The sequence below is a fragment of the Budorcas taxicolor genome, chromosome 6 (assembly GCF_023091745.1).
Source record: "Budorcas taxicolor isolate Tak-1 chromosome 6, Takin1.1, whole genome shotgun sequence".
Classification (NCBI taxonomy): domain Eukaryota; kingdom Metazoa; phylum Chordata; class Mammalia; order Artiodactyla; family Bovidae; genus Budorcas; species Budorcas taxicolor.
The window spans coordinates 68,259,965-68,279,790 of NC_068915.1; the positions used below are offsets into that span (position 1 = coordinate 68,259,965).

Here is a 19,826-nt window from a genome sequence, read left to right on the forward strand (position 1 = left end):
GCGCAGGCGTTGCCTGGAAACGGGCCGCGCGCGTCCCCAGCTGCCGCGCCCTCACGTCAAGGTTTGTTTAATAATCGCCGGGGTGTTTATTGTCCTGGCTCCCGGCGGCCGCGCGGGAGCCGGGAGACCGCGCGCGGGGCAGCGAATGAGGCGCGGCGGCTGTGGCCCAGGGCACCTCCCCCCGGCTTCTCGAACCCTGCCCCGTCCGACCCGAGGGGGGAGGATGGAAACACCAGCCGCGCTCTGAGCTCCTCAGGAAGAGAACACCTTTCCCGCCGCACCACCCCTCGGTCCACGAGTCCATCTCCCAGAGCGGGCCGAGCGGAAGAGCGAGCGATGGCAGATAACCTGAGGAGACTGGTCTCCAACGAAGCTTTACGATCGTTGCAGGACAAGCTAGAGTCCTGGCTGAGGGAGTACAACGTGAGTCAGAGGGGAAGACCCCCGGGGTTCGCCCTCTCTCTAGTTCCTTGTACAACCCTCAGCGGGAGGTTCTTAGGACTGGCCTCCGGGTGACTGCTTTGCCAAGTCCCGCAGTTTTGATTCCTCACTGGGACCCGCACCGAGGGAAGCAGGGAAATGCGATTCCTTTTTCTTCTTCTGGCGCGAGGTGGCGCGGTCCGCGAAGCGCTGGACTGGTCGTAGCAGAGGAGAGCTGCTAGTTTAGCGAGCGGTAGCTAAGGACGCTGGCGGTCCTAGCAACGGGAAGCCCTGCGAGCAACGGAGGTCCGGTCTAGCTTGTCACTCTTCCTCCAGTTCCCTCTGCCTGCAGCCCACCGCCATACTCCAACTCGAATTATTATTATTTATTACATCCCACCTCCTGCCTTTCCGCAAGTCTCCCACTCTGGGGTAAGATTTTTATAGAAATATACCCAGGAGTTAGTACCCAGAAGTCAATGAAACGAACACTAGTCAACCTTGCGAGTTTCACTTGTGTGCTGATGAGCATGGCAAGTAAGGTAGTTTCAACACTAGGGCAGATTTCAGAAAGCCTGTTGTCAAGGCATTTGTAAGCCAGTATTCTGTCATCAAACCCAGTTCAGTTCAATTCAGTTCAGTCTCAGTCGTGTCCGACTCTTTGCGAACCCATGAATCGCAGCACGCCAGGCCTCCCTGTCCATCACCAACACCCAGAGTTCACTCAGACTCACGTCCATCGAGTCAGTGATGCCATCCAGCCATCTCATCCTCGGTTGTCCCCTTCTCCTCCTGCCCCCAATCCCTCCCAGCATCAGAGTCTTTTCCAATGAGTCACCTCTTTGCATGAGGTGGCCAAAGTACTGGACTTTCAGCTTTAGCATCATTCCTTCCAAAGAAATCCCAGGGCTGATCTCCTTCACAATGGACTGGTTGGATCTCCTTGCAGTCCAAGGGACTCTCAAGAGTCTTCTCCAACACCACACTTCAAAAGCATCAATTCTTCGGCGCTCAGCCTTCTTCACAGTCCAACTCTCACATCCATGCATGACCACAGGAAAAACCATAGCCTTGATTATCTAGGTTGGTCATAAATTTTCTTTCAAGGAGTAAGCGTCTTTTAATTTCATGGCTGCAATCACCATCTGCAGTCAAACCGGAGTCTCTTGCATTGCAGATGGATTTTTTTTACCAGCTGAGCTACAGTATAGAACTCTCCTTTTTAAGATGAATGGGAGCTGGAGTGGGGTGTGGGGGGGGGGTGGGGGCCACTGCCCTCCCTACCCCACTCCAGCTCCCATTCATCTCTTCATCCAGATAGTAGAACTCCAATGCAGAATTTGCTTCGGTTGGTCTGTCTTAAAAAGGGGAGTTCTATACTGTAGCTCAGCTGGTAAAAAACATCCATCTGCAATGCAAGAGACTCTGGTTTGATTCCTGGATCAGGAAGATCCCCTGGAGAAGGGCATGGCAACCCACTCTAGTATTCTTGCCTGGAGAATCCCCATGGACAGAGGAGCCTGGCGGGCTACGCTCAGTCAGACAGAGTCAGACATGACTTAGTGACTGAACAATAACAACAAAAAAAGGAGAGTCCTATTCTCACACGGCCAGTAGAACAATGCAGGAAAAAGAGCTGGGGACCCAGAATCAGCTCCACCCTGCCAGCTTTTAGGTCTGACTTTGCAGAGAACTGGCTGGCTGAATCATTGGGGCTTCCCTGGTGACTCAGCGGTAAAGAATCCACCTGCCAGTGTAGGAGATGCTGGTTCATCCCCTGGGTCTGCAAGATCCCCTGGAGAAGGAAATGGCAACCCACACCAGTATTCTTTCTTGCCCGGAAAATCCCATGGACAGAGAAGCCTGGTGGCTTAGTGACTAAACAACAGCAAGCAACAACAACAAAAGCTGAATCATTTGGGGCAAATTATTTAACCTCTGGGTCTCAGTACCTCCTCAGCTAACTGGGAGACTGGAATTGATGATGGATGAAGTTCCTTTTTGGATCTCAATTTTTTTAGTCTAAATTAGCTTGTGTCTGAAATCCTACCAGGAAAATGCAACTGCCTGCCATCATGAGTCCCTGGGCTTTCCTATCCACCTTGTAACCAGGCTCCTGGGAGGAGGGGAGCTCAAAGCACTATGGCTTTCTCCTTAGCCTGCTTTTCTAGTGTTTACCCCATTTGCCACATTAAAAGTACCAATATTGATTATTCCTTTTCCATCAGAATTGCAGGAGAATTGAAATTCACCGTTAGCACAAAGCCTTGGGTTCCCCCCACCACCTACCTTTAAAAGTGGCTACTTGTTACCTAATCTCAGAAGGATGAGAATAACAAATCTTAATACATGTATTTTCTCTTCTTAAAACTACTTCTTATAATATTTTTTTTTCTTGCCCTGTGGCCTAAATCAACTTGAACCATTAAAAAGTGTATTCAGTTTGTCACTAGACAATGTTGAACACAAATGACACTGATAGTGGCTGGACCAAATTAAATGATTGTTTTAGAAACGACCTGTAAGTTCTGAGAAAGGCCAAAGTTTATTGTACTTTCTCTTCTCACTAACAGTGGTGCACTCCATTCTTCTGTTCTCACTGAAACCATTTCTACTTAGATTCCTCACTTGTGGCCCTCCCCATCTCCAGTACACACATGTAATTAGTAGAGACTGCACTCTTAGAGATCAGTGCCTTCCCAAATATTGTGGCCATTCCTTGGGCATCATCATTTCTCTTCAACGTTCTGGCATCTCTATTGAATTTGACTGTCGACACTCTATTTGTCTCCTTGTCCTACCCATACTCCTCTCATAGTTGTTCTTCAAGGGCAGACTTTAGAAACCTTCTCTTCCACTTCCATTCCTATTTCATCTCTTACCCCTATGCTGATGAATATCATATCTAAACTCAGGTCCTTTTCTCATCTGAGCTCTCACTTCTCCAAATGTCCATTGGACATTTTCAGTTGTGCTATTGTCATTGCAAAGTCTAATCAATGTATGACGGACCATAGCTTCTCCCATGCCACAAACACTGACTTCTTTCCTTTAGTTACAGACTTTATCATGACATACTCCACTACTTTCTCACCAGCAGAATCTGTTGGTACTAGCTTCTGAGCTTGTGCAGAACCTGAGCATGTTCCACGCCATCCCTGCCTCCACTGCCACACTTGTACACCTTTGGTCATCTTTTATTTGTGTTACTTAAAAAAAAAATAACCCAAAGTAATTCTTCTAAATACCAAGTCAGATCAAGTTACTCCTATGGCAAAACTCTCCAAACTTCATATCTCAGAAAAAAATTTTCTGCAATGGCCATCAAGCTCCTGTACAGCTGTGCTCCTTTAAACTCTGTGATGTTATCTCTTACCCTCTCCCTTGCTCAACCACTCCAGCAATACTAGACTCCTTGCTCTTGGTAGAGCAGAACTGTCTGACAGAACTTTCCATGATGATGGACACATTCTATATATATCTTTATATCAGCACTGTCCAACATGGTGGCCAATAAGCATTTGAAATTCAATGAGTGCAAACTGAGGAACTGAAGTTTTAACTTCATTGAAGTCTAGTTTGAATTCCACTAGTCACATATGACCAGTGGCAACTGTATTGGACTGAGCAGCCACCCTCACCCCTGGAACAACTGTGCCCCTTCTCTGCTTTATTTCTTCCATGATATCCTTCTCCATCCATAATATCTACCCCTTCTAATTTTTACTGATTTACTCTTCTATTTTGTTGATTAGTTTTCCTCCCCTCCCCCAATGCACCCTAAAAGGTAAGCTCCAGATAGCAGAGATTTCTGTTTCATTCCACTTTTGGCCCCTAGTGGTTGCTCAATAAATCATGACTGGCTGAATGCCACCACCTTTCTCCCAGACACCCAGTTCCTTGGACTTATTTCTGATGAACCTCATATTCAGTGTAAAATTAGAAATGATCCCTGTGCGTGCCTTGTGTGTTCAGTCACTTCAGTTGTGTTCAACTCTTTGTGACCCTATGGACCATAGCCCGCTAGGCTCCTCTGTCCATGGGGTTCTCCAGGCAAGAATATTGAAGTGGGTTGCCATGCCCTCCTCCAGAGGATCTTCCTGATGCAGGGATCGAACTGGAGTCTCCTGCATCTCCTGCATTGCTGGCAGATTCTTTACCCCTGAGCCAGCAGGGAAGCCCAGAAATGATCCCCAAATATCTTTAATTCAACTTTTCTTAAAATTGAAACCAGAAGCCAGGATTAACGATCAGGAGCACAAGTGAAAGGGTGCAAGCATTCTGAACAGTGTGTGTGTGTGTGTGTGTGTGTGTGTGTGTGTGTGGCGGGTGGCGGGGGCGTGGCGCTAAAGAAAGACAATGAGAAAATCTCTTTACAGCACCTACTAACATATAGGTTACATTGAGACTTATTCAACATCTTGTCATCTACAGTTTGAGTTTCAGTCAATTGCTAAGAGTTTTCCTGTAATACTGCAATGTTATTTTATTAGTTCCAAAGACTTTGGCCTTGAATCCTTAAGATGAAGAGTATTCATTGTAGCAAATTATATTTATTAAAATATTGGTTGTAGAGAACTATGTTTTTTCCTTAAAAGCTTCAAATTATGTTTGCTATGGAAGGTTGGTTTTTCTGACTATGACCACATTAATTGAGTTCTGATAAACTCAAGCAAAAGAAAAGACCGTATATATTCCTCTAGAATTAGGAACATAGTTAAAGTTATTCCTTTGGGAAAAGTTATTTTCAAGTGAAATAGATAAGTAACTTGAACAGATTAATTCTAAAACACAATGCAGAATTTTGATTGTTTTCCAAACCAGCCATCATTTAGATTAACAATTAGATCCTATTTAGTTTTTCTTCTTAATTTCTCTAATATAATTTCCTTCTTTATCCATTCCTATCCCCTCTGCCTTTATCTGACCATCACCACTATCTCATACACAGCCTGTTGCCTTGATTCCTACGTTGTCAGAAACAGTAAGTTCTTTTAAAATATAATTTTCTGCCCTGAAGCCTTTGTTTTTTATCTTTTGGCTTGTTTTTAATCTTACAACATCTACCAATCTTCTGGGCCTTTGGCAAAACTGCTTCTTGCTTGATTTTATTTTTTTAAGTTACATTTATCTTATCTTCAGGAAAAAATATTTTCCAACCGACTTCCCTCCCAGAGAAGCAAGTCCTAAAAACAACACCAAAGAGCACCACCTCATTTTCTTTTAGTTATTAAAGAGATGCTGAAGTATTGCATTACTTGGTCTTTAAAACTTGGACTCCATTGGAGACTCAGGGATGGGCTGTGGTAAACACATGAATTGCAGAGTTAGTTTTCCTCCTTTGTGGTTATTGAGAATGTTAGTGGAGCAGCCAAAGAGAATTCCTTCTTATTCAACCAATAACTGAGCCAAGTATTAAGAGTTTAAGAATTAATTGAACAAATGGTTACTTAGCTCCTGGTGTGTATAAAGGTTTGGGTGAGATACTCTATATTCACACTTTTTCTGCAGTGTACACTTATTCCTCAGACAAATTTTTTTTTACACTATGTCTGTCTATGCTAGGTGCTGGGAATAAAAATGTCAGCTGAATTTTACTGATGAAATTCTAGCTGGAGAAGAGGACAAGGGAGAGAGGAAAGGATGTGGGCAAGAAGCTGGGAAGCATGAAAAAGCTAGCATGTCTCGGGGGACTGGGAATAATTCCAGGCAGGGAGTGGGCATGAGATAAGGCCAAGGAGATGGGGTGGTGGGGGCCAGGGGACGGGTGCCTTGGGTGGTGTGTTATGGAGTTTGGACTTTATCCTGAGGGCAATGGGGAGAAACAAAGTATTACATAGGGAGGTAATGCTTCTCTTGCATTACTCTCCCCTTGTGCTATAGAATTCTGTACTAACAAGTGTAAACAACATATTAAATATCAGCACATAAAAACCAGCTCTTAAAGAGGTGTCCTCTGTTTGTTTTAGAATAATCTCTGTGATTGAATAGAACCTGCTTTTAGGCCAAAACATGCCGGATTCTAAGTACAAAAGTGAAAGGTTGCTGCTGCAAGCTGTGCGTTACCCCAGGATTCGTGACCTCTGGAAGAAAGGATTTTGATCCAGGGTCAGAAATGATACTTGATTACTTGGAGCCTTTTGTGTAGCAAAGGTTTAATAAAGTATAGCAGATATAGGGAAAGCTTCTAACATAGACATCAGAAGGGAACATAAAGAGGGCCAAGGCATTTTATGTCTGTTAGCTAGCTTCTAATCAGATAAAGAAACACCTCAAGGCTGAGGGAGTTTCACCAGGCCCCTTTCCCACAATATGCATTTTTGAGAGGATGGCCAAAGTGTGTCATCCCCAGCCATAAAACAATTAATATGAGTACTGGTTTGCTGAGCCATTATCAGCCCAAGGTTTGAGAAAAGAAAAAAGAGGTTGGTCTTAGGCAGAACTGGTTTCCTCAACACAGAAGGAAAAAAAAAAAGGCCTGCCTCTTGCAGTTTATTTCCTCCTGCCGCCTGGGGACCTCTACCCTCCCTACCTGTTACCCTCTCAAAAGGTTGTTGTCATTGCTATGGTGTCTTCAGACAGATTCCCTGACCCCCCTGCACTCCTCCCCTTCTACATTCTTGAAGGTTCAACTAGTTATTAAATTTACAGAGAACGCTTTTCTTCCCTTCAGGACCTTTATCTCCTTCAGTTCAGTTCAGTCGCTCAGTTGTGTCCGACTCTTTGTGACCCCATGGACTGCAGCACGTCAGGCTTCCCTGTCCATCAACAACTCCCAGAGCTTGCTCAAACTCATGTCTGTCGAGTCAGTGATGCCATCCAACCATCTCATCCTCTATCGTCCCCTTCTCCTCCTGCCTTCAGTCTTTCTCAGCATCAGGGTCTTTTCAAATGAGTCAGATCTTCGCATCAGGTGGCCAAAGTATTGGAGTTTCAGCTTCAGCATCAGTCCTTTCAATGAATATTCAGGACTGATTTCCTTTAGAATGGACTGGTTGGATCTCCTTGCAGGCCAAGGGACTCTCAAGAGTTTTTTTCAACACCACAGTTCAAAAGCATTAATTCTTCGGCGCTGAGCTTTATAGTCCAACTCTCACATCCATGCATGACTACTGGAAAAACCATAGCCCTGACTAGACAGACCTTTGTTGGCAAAGTAATGTCTCTGCTTTTTAGTATGCTGTCTAGGTTGGTCATAGCTTTTCTTCCAAGGAGCAAGTGTCTTAATTTCATGGCTGCAGCCACCATCTGCAGTGATTTACTGGCCAGTAATGAATAAATGCCAAACCTTAGTGTCTTGACAGAACAGAGATTTCTTTCCCATTCATGCAAAGTCTGATGGTAGCTCTTGTCTGTCACTGGCTCAGTTTCAGGTGTCCTCCATCAAATGGAGCAGCCATCTCATTACTGGACCTTGAAGGTTCTGCAAGCGGAATAGAGAGAGTGGAGAACTTGCCCTGCTCCTACATCATACACAGCCCTTGCACTCATTGTCCCTCGGGCGGGCTTAGTTGTTGGCTGCTGTCTAACTGTAAGGGAGCCCGAGATGTGGAAAAGCAAGCAGAATATTTAATGGGTACCACCCCTTCTGCCACAGTTACTAATGATAAATTCATGGCTACAAAATAATTGACAAATAGTTAAGGAAGACTATTTTCTTTTTAACAGAGTCTACCAACTTTTAAATTTGATTCTCCGTATTTTCATCTTGGACAAACTGGTTAATGTAAACATCACCATTGTTTAATGTTAAAGGAGAAGAAGTAACAAAATAAGTCCAGTAGGAATATTAATTATGGATCAAGACACTAAAATCCAGTGTGTGTATGCTCAGTTGCTTCAGTCATGTCTGACTCTTTGCGACCCCATGGACTGTCCATGGTATTCTCCTGGCAAGAATACTGGAATGGGTTGCCATGCCTGCCTCCAAAATCCAGTGGGAAAGCCTAAATAGAAGCTCTTCCTAAATTGTTGAGGTATAATCCTCCTCTTTCTTATATCTAAAATTCAGAAAAAAATAGGTATGCAACAAGCAACAGAGGTTAACTGTATAGCACCGGAAACTATAGTCAATATTTTGTAATAACCTATAATGGAAAATAATCTGAAAAATAATATAAACAATGTATATGTATAACTGAATTACCTTGCTGTGCACCTGAAACACTGTAAGCCGACTATACTTCAATAAAATATATATATTAAGAAAAAATAAAATAAAATTTAGGATTTCAGTTTAAAAACTTTGTTGTGGAGGCAGTGAGTGTGTGGCAGGGTCAGCCTCAATGATGTAGAACAGAGGGTTGATTTTGAAACAGAGCCGCTTGAAAGGCTACCCACAGATGGGCACCTTTCTAGAAGCAATTATAGCCTGTTATAACCCGCATTTTTACTTTTACTTTGCAGAGGACTTCATTTAAAAGAATTTTTTAAGGTATAGTTGATGTATAGTGTTATATAAGTTTCAGGTGTACAACATAGTGATTCCCAATTTTTGAAGGCTATTCTCTATTTATAATTATTGAATATTGGCTATATTCCCCATGCTGTACATAATATCCTTGTAGCTTATTTATTTATTTTTGATTTTTTTAATTGAAGGATAATGGCTTTACAATATTGTGTTGGTTTCTGCCATACATCAACATGAGTCAGTCACAGGTATACATGTGTCCCCTCTCCCATCTCTGTCCCCATCTGGCACTGTTGGTGGGAATGTAAATTGATACAGCCACCATGGAGAACAATTATGGAAATTCCTTAAATTAGGAATAGAACTGCCATATGACCCAATAATCCCAACTACTGGGCATATACCCTGAGAAAACCATAATTGAAACAGATGCATGTACCCCAATGTTTGTTCCAGTACAATGTCTATTTTATTAGTAGTTTATTCATAGTAAAGTAAAATAGTAAAGTAAATTTCGCTCAGTCGTGTCCGACTCTTTGCGACCCCATGGACTGTAGCCTACCAGGTTCCTCTGTCCATGGGATTTTCCAGGCAAGAATACTGGAGTGGGTTGCCATTTCCTTCTCCAGGAGATCTTCCCAACCCAGGGATCGAACCCAGGTCTCCCGTGTTGTAGGCAGACACTTTACCATCTGAGCCACCAGGGAACTCTTAATCCCCTAAAACGAATGTTTAAAGAGTTCTTGAAAGCCCTTAAAGCACTCTTCATGTGTTATTGCCTTTAAGCTTTAGAAGAACCTATGAAATAGTAGGCTTTATTTTCTGTATTTTACACATGAGAAAACCAAATCCCAGGAAGGCAGCTTGCTTGCCCAAGGCCACTCCACTTTATAACTTGGTTTTGAACCTAGCTCTTTTGCTTGTCAAGTCCATTCTGTTATCTCCTACAGGAGGGAAGGACATTCCACTGACTTGCAGTGTCTGTTTCCTGCCAGCCTTCCCCCATCCACCCTCTAAAAATACACACCCCGGTCAGTGGTGGCAGTGGGGAGATTGGAACGGGGAAGGAAGATAGAAATTAGGGCTTTGCTTTCCATATGTGAATTTCCAGGGTCAGCTGCGAAGACCTGAGAAATGCCACCCCTCAGACTAGACTCCACATCCTTCCTACTGATCATCTCTTTTCCTTGCTCCTGTACATATTTGCTAATTGGCATGTTTGGAAATGGCATTCTTGTTCTATGTAAAATGACTTTTTTTTAAAAGAAGAGTATTAAAAAATAAAAATATCAGGCAAATCATTACTAAATGATTGTAACTTTCATATTTTAAATGATACTGTGATAAATCCTTTTGCACAGTTTCTTATCTAATATAGATGAAGCATATTTTCTGTATATGAAAGTATATTTTGTACTAAAATTGATAGATTTGAATAGCTTTTCAAATTGAAATTTGCAGAGCTTTTCAAATTGAAATTTGCAAGTTGATTAAAAATATTAATGTATTAATGTATTAGTGATACATTTTATTATTAATAATTGCAGAGAATGAGATGGTTGGATGGCATCGCCGATTCAATGGACATGGGTTTGGGTGGACTCTGGGAGTTGGTGATGGACAGGGAGGCCTGGCGTGCTGTGGTTTATGGGGCCACAAAGAGTTGGACATGACTGAGCGAGTGAACTGAACTGAACTAGGGTGAAAATTTTCTCTCTTTCTTATATTGTGCAGGTGATTCAAGTTTAGAATAGTATGATGAGAGAGCCATTTCAACACAGGCTGTGATTATTGGGGTCTCATGAGGAGAAATGTTAATAAGGTCAAGGCTGCTCAGAAGTATAGGAATTGAAAAGGATCAAAGGATTGTTGATCTGGTGCCCATGGCACATGCACACTAGCGAAACAGGCTTGCGTGAGAGTGGAGAGAGCTGCCGGAGGAAGTGAGGCAGCAGAAGTCGTGGAGAGGCACGTTGTGAAAAACCTTGGAAATAAGGCAACATTTAAGCTCAGTTGGTCAGGAGGTTTGGTCTGGGCTAGAGAGTGATAACACTAAAGGGGTGGGAACAAAGCCTCTGTTCTGTTGCTCTCCTTCCCCACACTGCAAAACTTCTTGAAAGACTAATCTGTCTTCACTGTCTTTGCTTCTTTAACTCCCATTTGTTCCTCAACCTGGAATGATCTGGAACAACATCAAGTATCCTTTCCCCAAAACATTCTGCTGTAACTGCTCCACTTGATGGTCAGGTCAAGTCTAAACTCTTTTTTGTTTTTCCACAGTCCTTATCTCCTTGATTTCTTTGCAGCAATTGACACATCTTATCCAATTTTACTGGACTTCTCCTGTGGATCAGATAGTAAAGAATCTACCTGCAATGCTGGAGACCTGGATTTGATCCCTGGGTCAGGAAGATTCCCTGGAGAAGGGAATGGCAACCCACTCCAGCAGTATTCTTGCCTGGAGCATTTCATAGACGAGGAGACTGGTGTGTTATAGTCCATGGGGTCGCAAAGAGTCGGACATGACTGACACTTTCATTCAATTTTATGGCGTTAGCTACTTCCCAGATGTTGGTGACTCCAAGATTTATCTCCAGCCTGGGCCTTTCTCCAGAGCTCCCGACCTGAATGGCTGGCCACCTGCCTTCCAGACAGCTCCATGTGGATGGCCAGATCCTCTGAGTCAACATGAACCAAACAGGATGAGTTGCCCTCCCTCCTGTCTTGTTGCCTCTCTACTTGTGGCCTCTGGTTAGGCAACAGCATCACAATCTCCCCTGCGGCCCAAGTCAGAAACCCGGTCTCCTCTCTCTCTCCATCACACCTTGTAAATGGGTTCATCAAGCCCTGAGGAGTCTACCTTTAAAAGGTCTCAAATATCTCCCATCTTTCCCCTTTAGCTGCAGTTGCTCAGGCTGCCATCTATGAGGTCGCACAGAGTCGGACATGACTGAAGCGACTTAGCAGCAACAGCAGCAGCTCTTATTCAGACTCCAATCATTTCTTACATATGTGGGGAAACCAACTTCTGGTCTATGGCTAAGGCAGACCTCACATGAACTTTGTAGCAATAATGCCTATAGCTGCAGGAGAGTAAGGGAGGAGACATACTGACAAAGCAGCTGCTTGCTGTGCAGAGAATTCTTTCCCTCACAACTCACAGTATTTTTGCAGCCATCATGCTTACAAAAGGAGGCTAGTAGCCCATCTCCATCACAAAGGGTGTTTTTTTTCCTTCAAAAGAACATTTTTCCAAAAAAAAATGTTAATAATGCTGGTGGTTATATTCTGGAATATGACACTCCTTTCTGTTACTTCTAGCTTTCCTATCTTCATGAAGCCACTAGAATAAATTTGAAGTTTCCTTGTTTAAGTTCCACACTAGCAACATGGCATATTCCTATTGATTTCCTACCTTTCTCTATGCCTCCCTGCAATCCAATTTTTATACAACTCTTCATGGGATTGTTTTGGGGCTCCTCATTGCCCAAATCAGTGATTTTCAACACAGCCGAAACCTTATTCCCTGTGATAGTACTGTTAAAACTTACCCACAAAGTTAATGCATTTTACTTCACAACACAGCACGCATACCCCCTTTGTTGCTGTTGTTCAGTCACTCAGTCATGTCTGTCTCTTTGCATCCCCATGGGCTGCAGCACGCCAGGCTTCCCTGTCCTTCACCATCTTCCAAACTTGCTTAAACTCTCGCCCATTAAGTCAGTGATGCCACCCAACCATCTCATTCTCTGTTGTCCCCTTCTCCTCCTGCCTTCAGTCTTTCCAAGCATCAGCGTCTTTTCTAATGAGTTGGCTCTTCGAGTCACGTGGCTAAAGTACTGGAGCTTCAGCTTCAGCATCAGTCCTTCCAATGAATATTCAGGGTTGATTTCCCTTAGGATGGACTGGTTTGATGTCCTTGCAGTCCAAGGGCTCTCAAGTCTTCTCCAACACCATACCCCCAACACCATATATCCCCTAATATAAATGAAGTAAAAGTTTCATAAATAATTCTTATTAGTAATTGTGATGTAACTGTTTTCTCTTTCATTAAATTTTTTTAGAAGGAGCTATTTTTGTTGTTGATCAGTCACTAAGTCATGTCCAACTCTTTGCATGGACTGCAGCACGCCAGACTCCTCGGTCCATGGAATTCTCCAGGCAAGAATACTGGAGTGGGTGGCCATTCCCTTCCCCAGTAGATCTTCCTGACCCAGGGTTTGAACCTGGGTTTCCTGCATTGCAGGCAGTTCCTTGACCATCTGAGCCACCAGGAAAGCCCAGACTCCTTAAAACCGTCTGTAAAGAGCATTCTCCCTCACATACCTCTTACTTCTTCCCAAGCCACCTGACTTCCTCCTCAGGTAATGCTAGGATCAGTGAGACCTTGGCCAACACAGATGTGATTCCAGAGCTGGGAAGGAGTTTTGTTTTCCTTCCACAGCTCTCAGAATCTCTCAGCTAGATGGTTACAACTGCCTACCTCCTTCCCAGATGCACTCTCCAGTCCAATTATCTGGTCTGCTCCTGCCAGAGGCATTTTTGTGAAATCAAAGCAAACCCTCCACTTGCCCCATTAAACTTTTCAGTGATTGAATAGAGCCCAGAGCTCTTCCTGTGACAAATAAAGTCCTTATTACTTAGTCTCTGGACCCTGTGTTCTCCTCTCCTGTACAATAGGCCTTGCCGCTTCTTGCCTTGATAATAATACTTGCTCTTCCTCTGCTCAAAGTGTCTTAACCTCCCACCCATCGCCCCGTACCAGAGTATATTTTACTTTTACAGCTCACTATCTTCTTAGAGCACTTAGTAAACTCTAAGGGAATTATTTATCCCCTGTGTGTTTCCTACTCTCTATCCTGCTTCCCCAGCTGGTGAGCTCATTGACAGCACGCAACTTTTTATTTTTTAATATAGTTTTGTTCCCTGAGCTGGCCAGCCCAAGGCTTAGGAAGTAAAGGAATTCAAGGATTTATGAGTGAATGAGATTTGGAATTAGGAGACAGTACATTTAGTTCATGGACTTCTCAGATGGCACTAGTGGTAAAGAATCTACCTGCTAATGCAGGGGATGAAAGACTAGAGTTTGATCCCTGGGTTGGGAAGATCCCCTGGAGGAGGGCTTGGCAACCCACTCCAGTGTTCTTGCCTTAAGAATCCCATGGACAGAGGAGCCTGGTGGGCTATAGTCCATAGGGTTGCAAAGAGTCAGACACGACTGCAGCGAATGAGCACACACACAAGCACATAGTTAGTTCATATCTTCGCTCTGTTTATCTTGTGGGGAGTAATTGTTCGGTAGAGTACTGTGACAATGGCAAGCTGAGTGTCTGGTGCAATGCTTTGTGTTAGAAACGGGCAACGTGTTGTGACACGTCTTGGGATCAGAAACAGTCTGACATGGTATATTCTCTTATGTTAATGGTGTGTGCAAACTCATTTGATAAACATTGGACCCCTACTTTGTGCCAGGCACTGGTCAAGGCACAGAAACCTATAGTAATAATACTACAATAATCCTAATTATTATATACCTTCTCTACTCTGCACCTATGCTAGCTGGTGAGATCGTCCACCTTCTAAATTCCAGTGAATGGAAGAGCATTTTTAAAATGTCTTCTCTAAGGAAATAAGCTAGTAAGCGGAGAACCAGATCTGAACTAGGGTCTGCCCTATGACTCGGTCCATTGCTCCCTTCAGTTCTGTGCAGCATCTTACAGGTGCTATATCTTTTGTCTTGAAGGTGCAGAATGTGCATTATTTTGATTTAATGCTCTTAACACTCTGCAAGCCATAATCTTCATTTTCCTGGTTGGGAAATGGGCTCATAGAGGCTAAGCAACCTGTGAAGAATTACACACAAGATGGCAGGTAGCAGAGCTGAGATACTCAGGTCTGCTTGACTCCTAAGCCTATTCTCTGTCCACTTAGCACATGGCGCGATCCAGCCAGAGGGCAAAAGGCTGTAGCTGGGGAATTGAAGTTCACTGTGGTAAGTGCAGGAATGAAATAGCAAGGGCAAGGAGTTGCTGGTTCAACAAGGAAGGAATGGAGAGAGCTGATCAGGCTGTGGGTCCCGTATGTCCTGATCTTTTCCATATTATGATAGTCACTCACTCACTCATTCATCAAATCTTTGGGGTCTTTGATTTGCCGTGGATACTAGCAGTGACTGATGAGAAAGACAAAGTCTTTCAAAAAGAAAACTCATAGTTAGCTCATAGACGTTTTAGGAGAAGGGGATAGAAGAATGAGATATTTCGATTGTGTCCATTTCTTCTTATAAGTGTTACAATAGAGCTAATCCCAGGTACCATTAACCAGGCATGGAAAGTAAAGCAGCATCTCCCTCTCAGTTACGAGTCCCTTCCATCCTGACTGCTTTTACCTGGCCTGCAGGGCGCCTACAGAATCTGTCCTGCCTACTTCTGGTTCAAGGTTGCCAGATTCCTTCCTGCCATTGGGCCTTTGGCCTTGGTGTTCCCACAGCCTGGCCTGCTCTTTCTCTGGTGCCCTGAATCCAAGACTTAGCTCCGGTGACTCCTCCTCAGAGAGGCTTCCCTGACTGCCCTCCTAACTCACTTTTTGTCACATAATCCAATCCTCCCCTTCCTCCTCCTGGCACTAATCATGATCCAAAAGTCAGTATAGTTTAGTAGTCAAGAGCATGGACTCTGGAAGCAGGTCTCAGTTCTGACATCATACTAGCTAAGTACCCTTGGGCATATTACTTAACCTCTCTGGGTCTCAATTTTCTCATCTCAATATGGCAATGATGACAACAGTCCTCCTAATCTCCTACAGTACCTATGGTGTGGATTTTCTGAGTTTACCTACATAAAGCATGGACAGTGCCTGGCACTTAGCAGGTATGTAATAAAGCCAAAGTGAGTGAATCGTCTCATTTTCATTCATCCACACAATACATGTTGAGTTCGAATACTTAGAGACAGTAGGATGAAGGGCTGGAAATGCCACAGTGACCCGGCCAGGCACAGCCTCTGTCCTCAGGAGCTTACTGCCTGTCTGAACCATTTCCCTGTTGACACAGGTCTGCATTTCACACGTAAACTTTTGCCTGGAGGTCATCTAAACCTTTCCTCTTCATCCTAGTTTCTATCTCCCACTTCCTATCTTGGGATTCGTCGTACCCAGAAGGCACCCCTGCCTTATGATGGCTTGAGGTGACACGTAGGTCTATGCATTTTTACACCCACATGGTTTGTTCCTTGCAATTGCATTCTTTCCTTCTGGAGTCAGAATCAATTAGCGGTTTGGCTAGCGAGGCTTTGGTGAAAGCTCACCAAGGAGACAACAAAAGCAGCAGAAGAGTTGGAAGTTCTACCTCCTAGCTTCTGTTCTGGGGGCAGACTTTCCCCAAGTCCAACTTCTTCACCCCTAGAATTTGCTTGTTGGAAGCCTTCCTTGACTTTCTCAGACAATGGCTCTTAAATAGACCTTGTGCTCATCCCTAGAGTAAGACTTTGTTCCAGTGCAGGGTAACTGTCTACTCTCCCATCTCCCCAGCTAGTCTGCATCACCATGAAGCCTAGGCCATCTTTTTGGTCTTCTTCCCCATTGTATCCTTCACCCAGCAATACCTTCTTATTGTTGAGAAATAGTGCCCTTTATGCACATGTTGAACTTAGGTAGAGGATAAGAACCAATAATGTGGGTAAATTAGGAGGCAATGATTTATCTTTTGTTACAAAATGTCTGTTTATGAAAGAAGTGTTTGTAGGGTTCCATTGAGTAGGACTTCCCAGGTGTTGCTAGTAGTAAAGAATCTGCAATGAAAGAGTCTTGATTTGATGCCTGGGTCTGGAAGATCCCCTGAAGGAAGAAGTGGCAACCCATTCCAGTATTCTTGCTGAGAGGATCCCATGGACAGAGGACTGGTGGGCCACAGTCCAAGGAGTTGCAAACAGTTGGACACAGCTGAGTGTCTGGGCACAGCACACTGAGTAGGGAGTCGGGGTTATTGCTATAGAAAACAACTCCCACATTTCAGCAGCTTAATGCCCACAGACACACAACTTTCTCAATGATGTAACAGGTCAAGTGTTCAGTTAACAGCCTTCTAAATCTGTGGCTTCACACTATCCCTTATGCTTCTGGGGTCCTCTGTTAGGTCTTCTGCATTTGGTTGGTAGATGGAGAGAGAGAGAGAGAGAGAGAGAGAAAGAAGACAATCATTCAGGACAGTCACTCATCACTTCCCATCCCAGACCAGAACTGGGTTGCATGGCCACATCGGTTGCTAGAGAGACTGGGGAAGGCTGTCTAGCTGGGTGTCCAGGAGGAGAGGCAAGTGTGTTTTGTGAGCACACAGCAGTCTCTGCCCTGGGAGCATACCAGTGTCAGCTGGCCCCTGTGTAAAGTGATACGTGTGTCCATAAAGTGACACGTGTGTCCACCGTGCAGTGGGTCCCAGAAGGATGAAATTGCACTGATGTCTGCCATTCTGGCTTTGCAGGCCAACTCATGTGATCAAAATCTAAATCACTGCCTCGAACTCATTGAACAAGTTGCCAAAGTGCAGGGACAACTCTTTGGGATCCTCACTGTAGCAGCCCAAGAAGGTGAGAACGGCCCGTGCGTCTCCCTCCAGTTCTCCCCTCTTTGCCTTCTTTTCTTTTTCCCTTCCCTTTGCTCTCTGCCTGGGTGGATGTGTTTGGCTTTCTCTCGCTCACCTGGTCTGTGGATTCTTCCAGGAGGACATTATGATGGTGTGGAAACAATCAAATCACGCCTTTTGCCTTGGCTGGAGGCCTCCTTTACAGCTGCTTCCCTGGGGAAACCTGTGGACAGCAAGGTCCCTTCTCTACAGGTAGGGATACAAAAGGATCATCCTCGGTATTCAGCACCTGATCAGGCTCTGGGAACTCAAACATACGTAAGATAAGGCTTTTTACCTAGTGAGGGGCTCGGTTCCAGTTAGGGAACTGAGACATGGGTTGGAAAGGTGAGTTTCTATTTATCATAGTAAGTGGCATAATGGGTTGGGTTTTCTCTTAAGACAGATCAGCATTAAAATCTCAGCCTTGCCTACTTCCTAGTGGTATGGCTTCAATCAACTCAAGGAGCCTCTGCTTCCTCAGGATGGAAAGGGCCTGGTGATGGTTTGTATTTGGGACATTGATGTACCCACTCTAGGCGTTAAATAGTAACTTTTAAATGACAAGTTATCTCAAAAATAGGCAAGCAACTTCTGCAGCTCAATTCCAGAAAAATAAACAACCCAATCAAAAAATGGGCCAAAGAACTAAACAGACATTTCTCCAAAGAAGACATACAGATGGCTAACAAACACATGAAAAGATGCTCAACATCACTCATTATCAGAGAAATGCAAATCAAAACCACAATGAGGTACCATTTCATGCTGGTCAGAATGGCTGCTATCCAAAAGTCTACAAGCAATAAATGCTGGAGAGGGTGTAGAGAAAAGGGAACTCTCTTACACTGTTGGTGGGAATGCAAACTAGTATAGCCACTATGGAGAACAGTGTTGGAGGTTCCTTAAAAAACTGGAAATAGAACTGCCATATGAACCAGCAATCCCATTGCTGGGCATACACACCAAGGAAACCAGAATTGAAAGAGACACATGTACCCCAATGTTCATTGAAGCACTGTTTATAATAGCCAGGACACGGAAGCAACCTAGATGTCCATCAGCAGATGAATGGATAAGAAAGCTGTGGTACATATACACAATAGAATATTACTCAGCCATTAAAAAGAATACATTTGAATCAGTTCTAATGAGGTGGATGAAACTGGAGCCTATTATACAGAGTGAAATAAGCCAGAAAGAAAAACACCAATACAGTATACTAATGCATATATATGGAATTTGGAAAGATGGTAACGATAACCCTATATGCAAGACAGCAAAAGAGACACAGATGTATAGAACAGTCCTTTGGACTCTGTGGGAGAAGGCGAGGGTGGGATGATTTGAGAGAATAGCATTGAAACGTGGATATTATCATATGTGAAACAGACCACCAGTCCAGGTTCAATGCATGATTCAGGGTGCTGAGGGCTGGTGCACTGGGATGACCCAGAGGGATGGGATGGGGAGGGAGGTGGGAGGGGGGCTCAGGATGAGGAACACATGTACACCCATGGCTGATTCATGTCAATGTATGGCAAAACCACTACAATATTGTAAAGTAAGTAGCCTCCAATTAAAATAAATAAATTAAAAAAAAAGACAAGTTAGTCACCCTGACAGGGTATCATGGGGAAGAGGAGGTGAGTCATAAGAGAAAGGGATCATTAAAAGGGGGGCAGCTCAGTATTCTGAAAAAGTAAAATAAAATGAATTACCTAATTGGAAACTTCCCAGATAAGAAAACTCAATCCTGGTAAACCGATCAAGAGAGTGTCATCATTTGTGGCTGATATATCGGTGGTTTCCACGCAGCAGTGGTAGTGTTTTAATAGTTGAGGACCAGACTGAAAAGAGAACACACACTTTGCTCAAAGCAGAGGCCCCCAACCTCCAGGATCTAATGCCTGATGATCTGAGGTGGAATTGATGTAATAATAATAGGAATAAAGTGCACAATAAATGTAATGCACTTGAATCATCCTGAAACCATCCCCCACCCCAGGGTCCGTGGGAAAATTGTCTTCCATGAAACTGGTCGCTGGAGCCAAAAAGGGTGGGGACCGCTGTAAGGCACGGTTATCACTATGTCTGGATAAGCAAAACATTGGTAACCTTGATTTTCAATTTTTTTGGATTCATATAAATTTCTTTCAAAAGATGAACCACTTAGATCAGGCTGTGTTCTAAGACCATAGCTGTGTTCTAAGACCTGTTCTAAGACCAGGCTGTATTCTAAGACCACTATAGCTGTGTTCTAAGCAAGAGGGCCTTATGAGGTAGCGGCTGAAGGATTCCTGCTTAGAGATCACTTGACAGAATCCTTGTCCACCTTCTAAGGCCCTAGGTAGATTGTCCAACCTATTAGGTCTC

The 19,826-nt window shown here is 43.9% G+C and overlaps 1 protein-coding gene across 1 annotated transcript in view; it reads left to right on the forward strand.

Annotated features, from left to right (window-relative positions):
- The first annotated feature begins 336 nt into the window (after positions 1-336).
- SPATA18 (spermatogenesis associated 18) overlaps positions 337-19,826 on the forward strand; it is a 58,667-nt gene continuing 39,177 nt past the window's right edge. The window contains exons 1-3 of the mRNA XM_052641758.1: positions 337-423; positions 17,310-17,415; positions 17,548-17,663. Coding sequence (XP_052497718.1) covers positions 337-423; positions 17,310-17,415; positions 17,548-17,663 — 309 coding nt within the window. The remainder of the gene's footprint in view (positions 424-17,309; positions 17,416-17,547; positions 17,664-19,826) is intronic.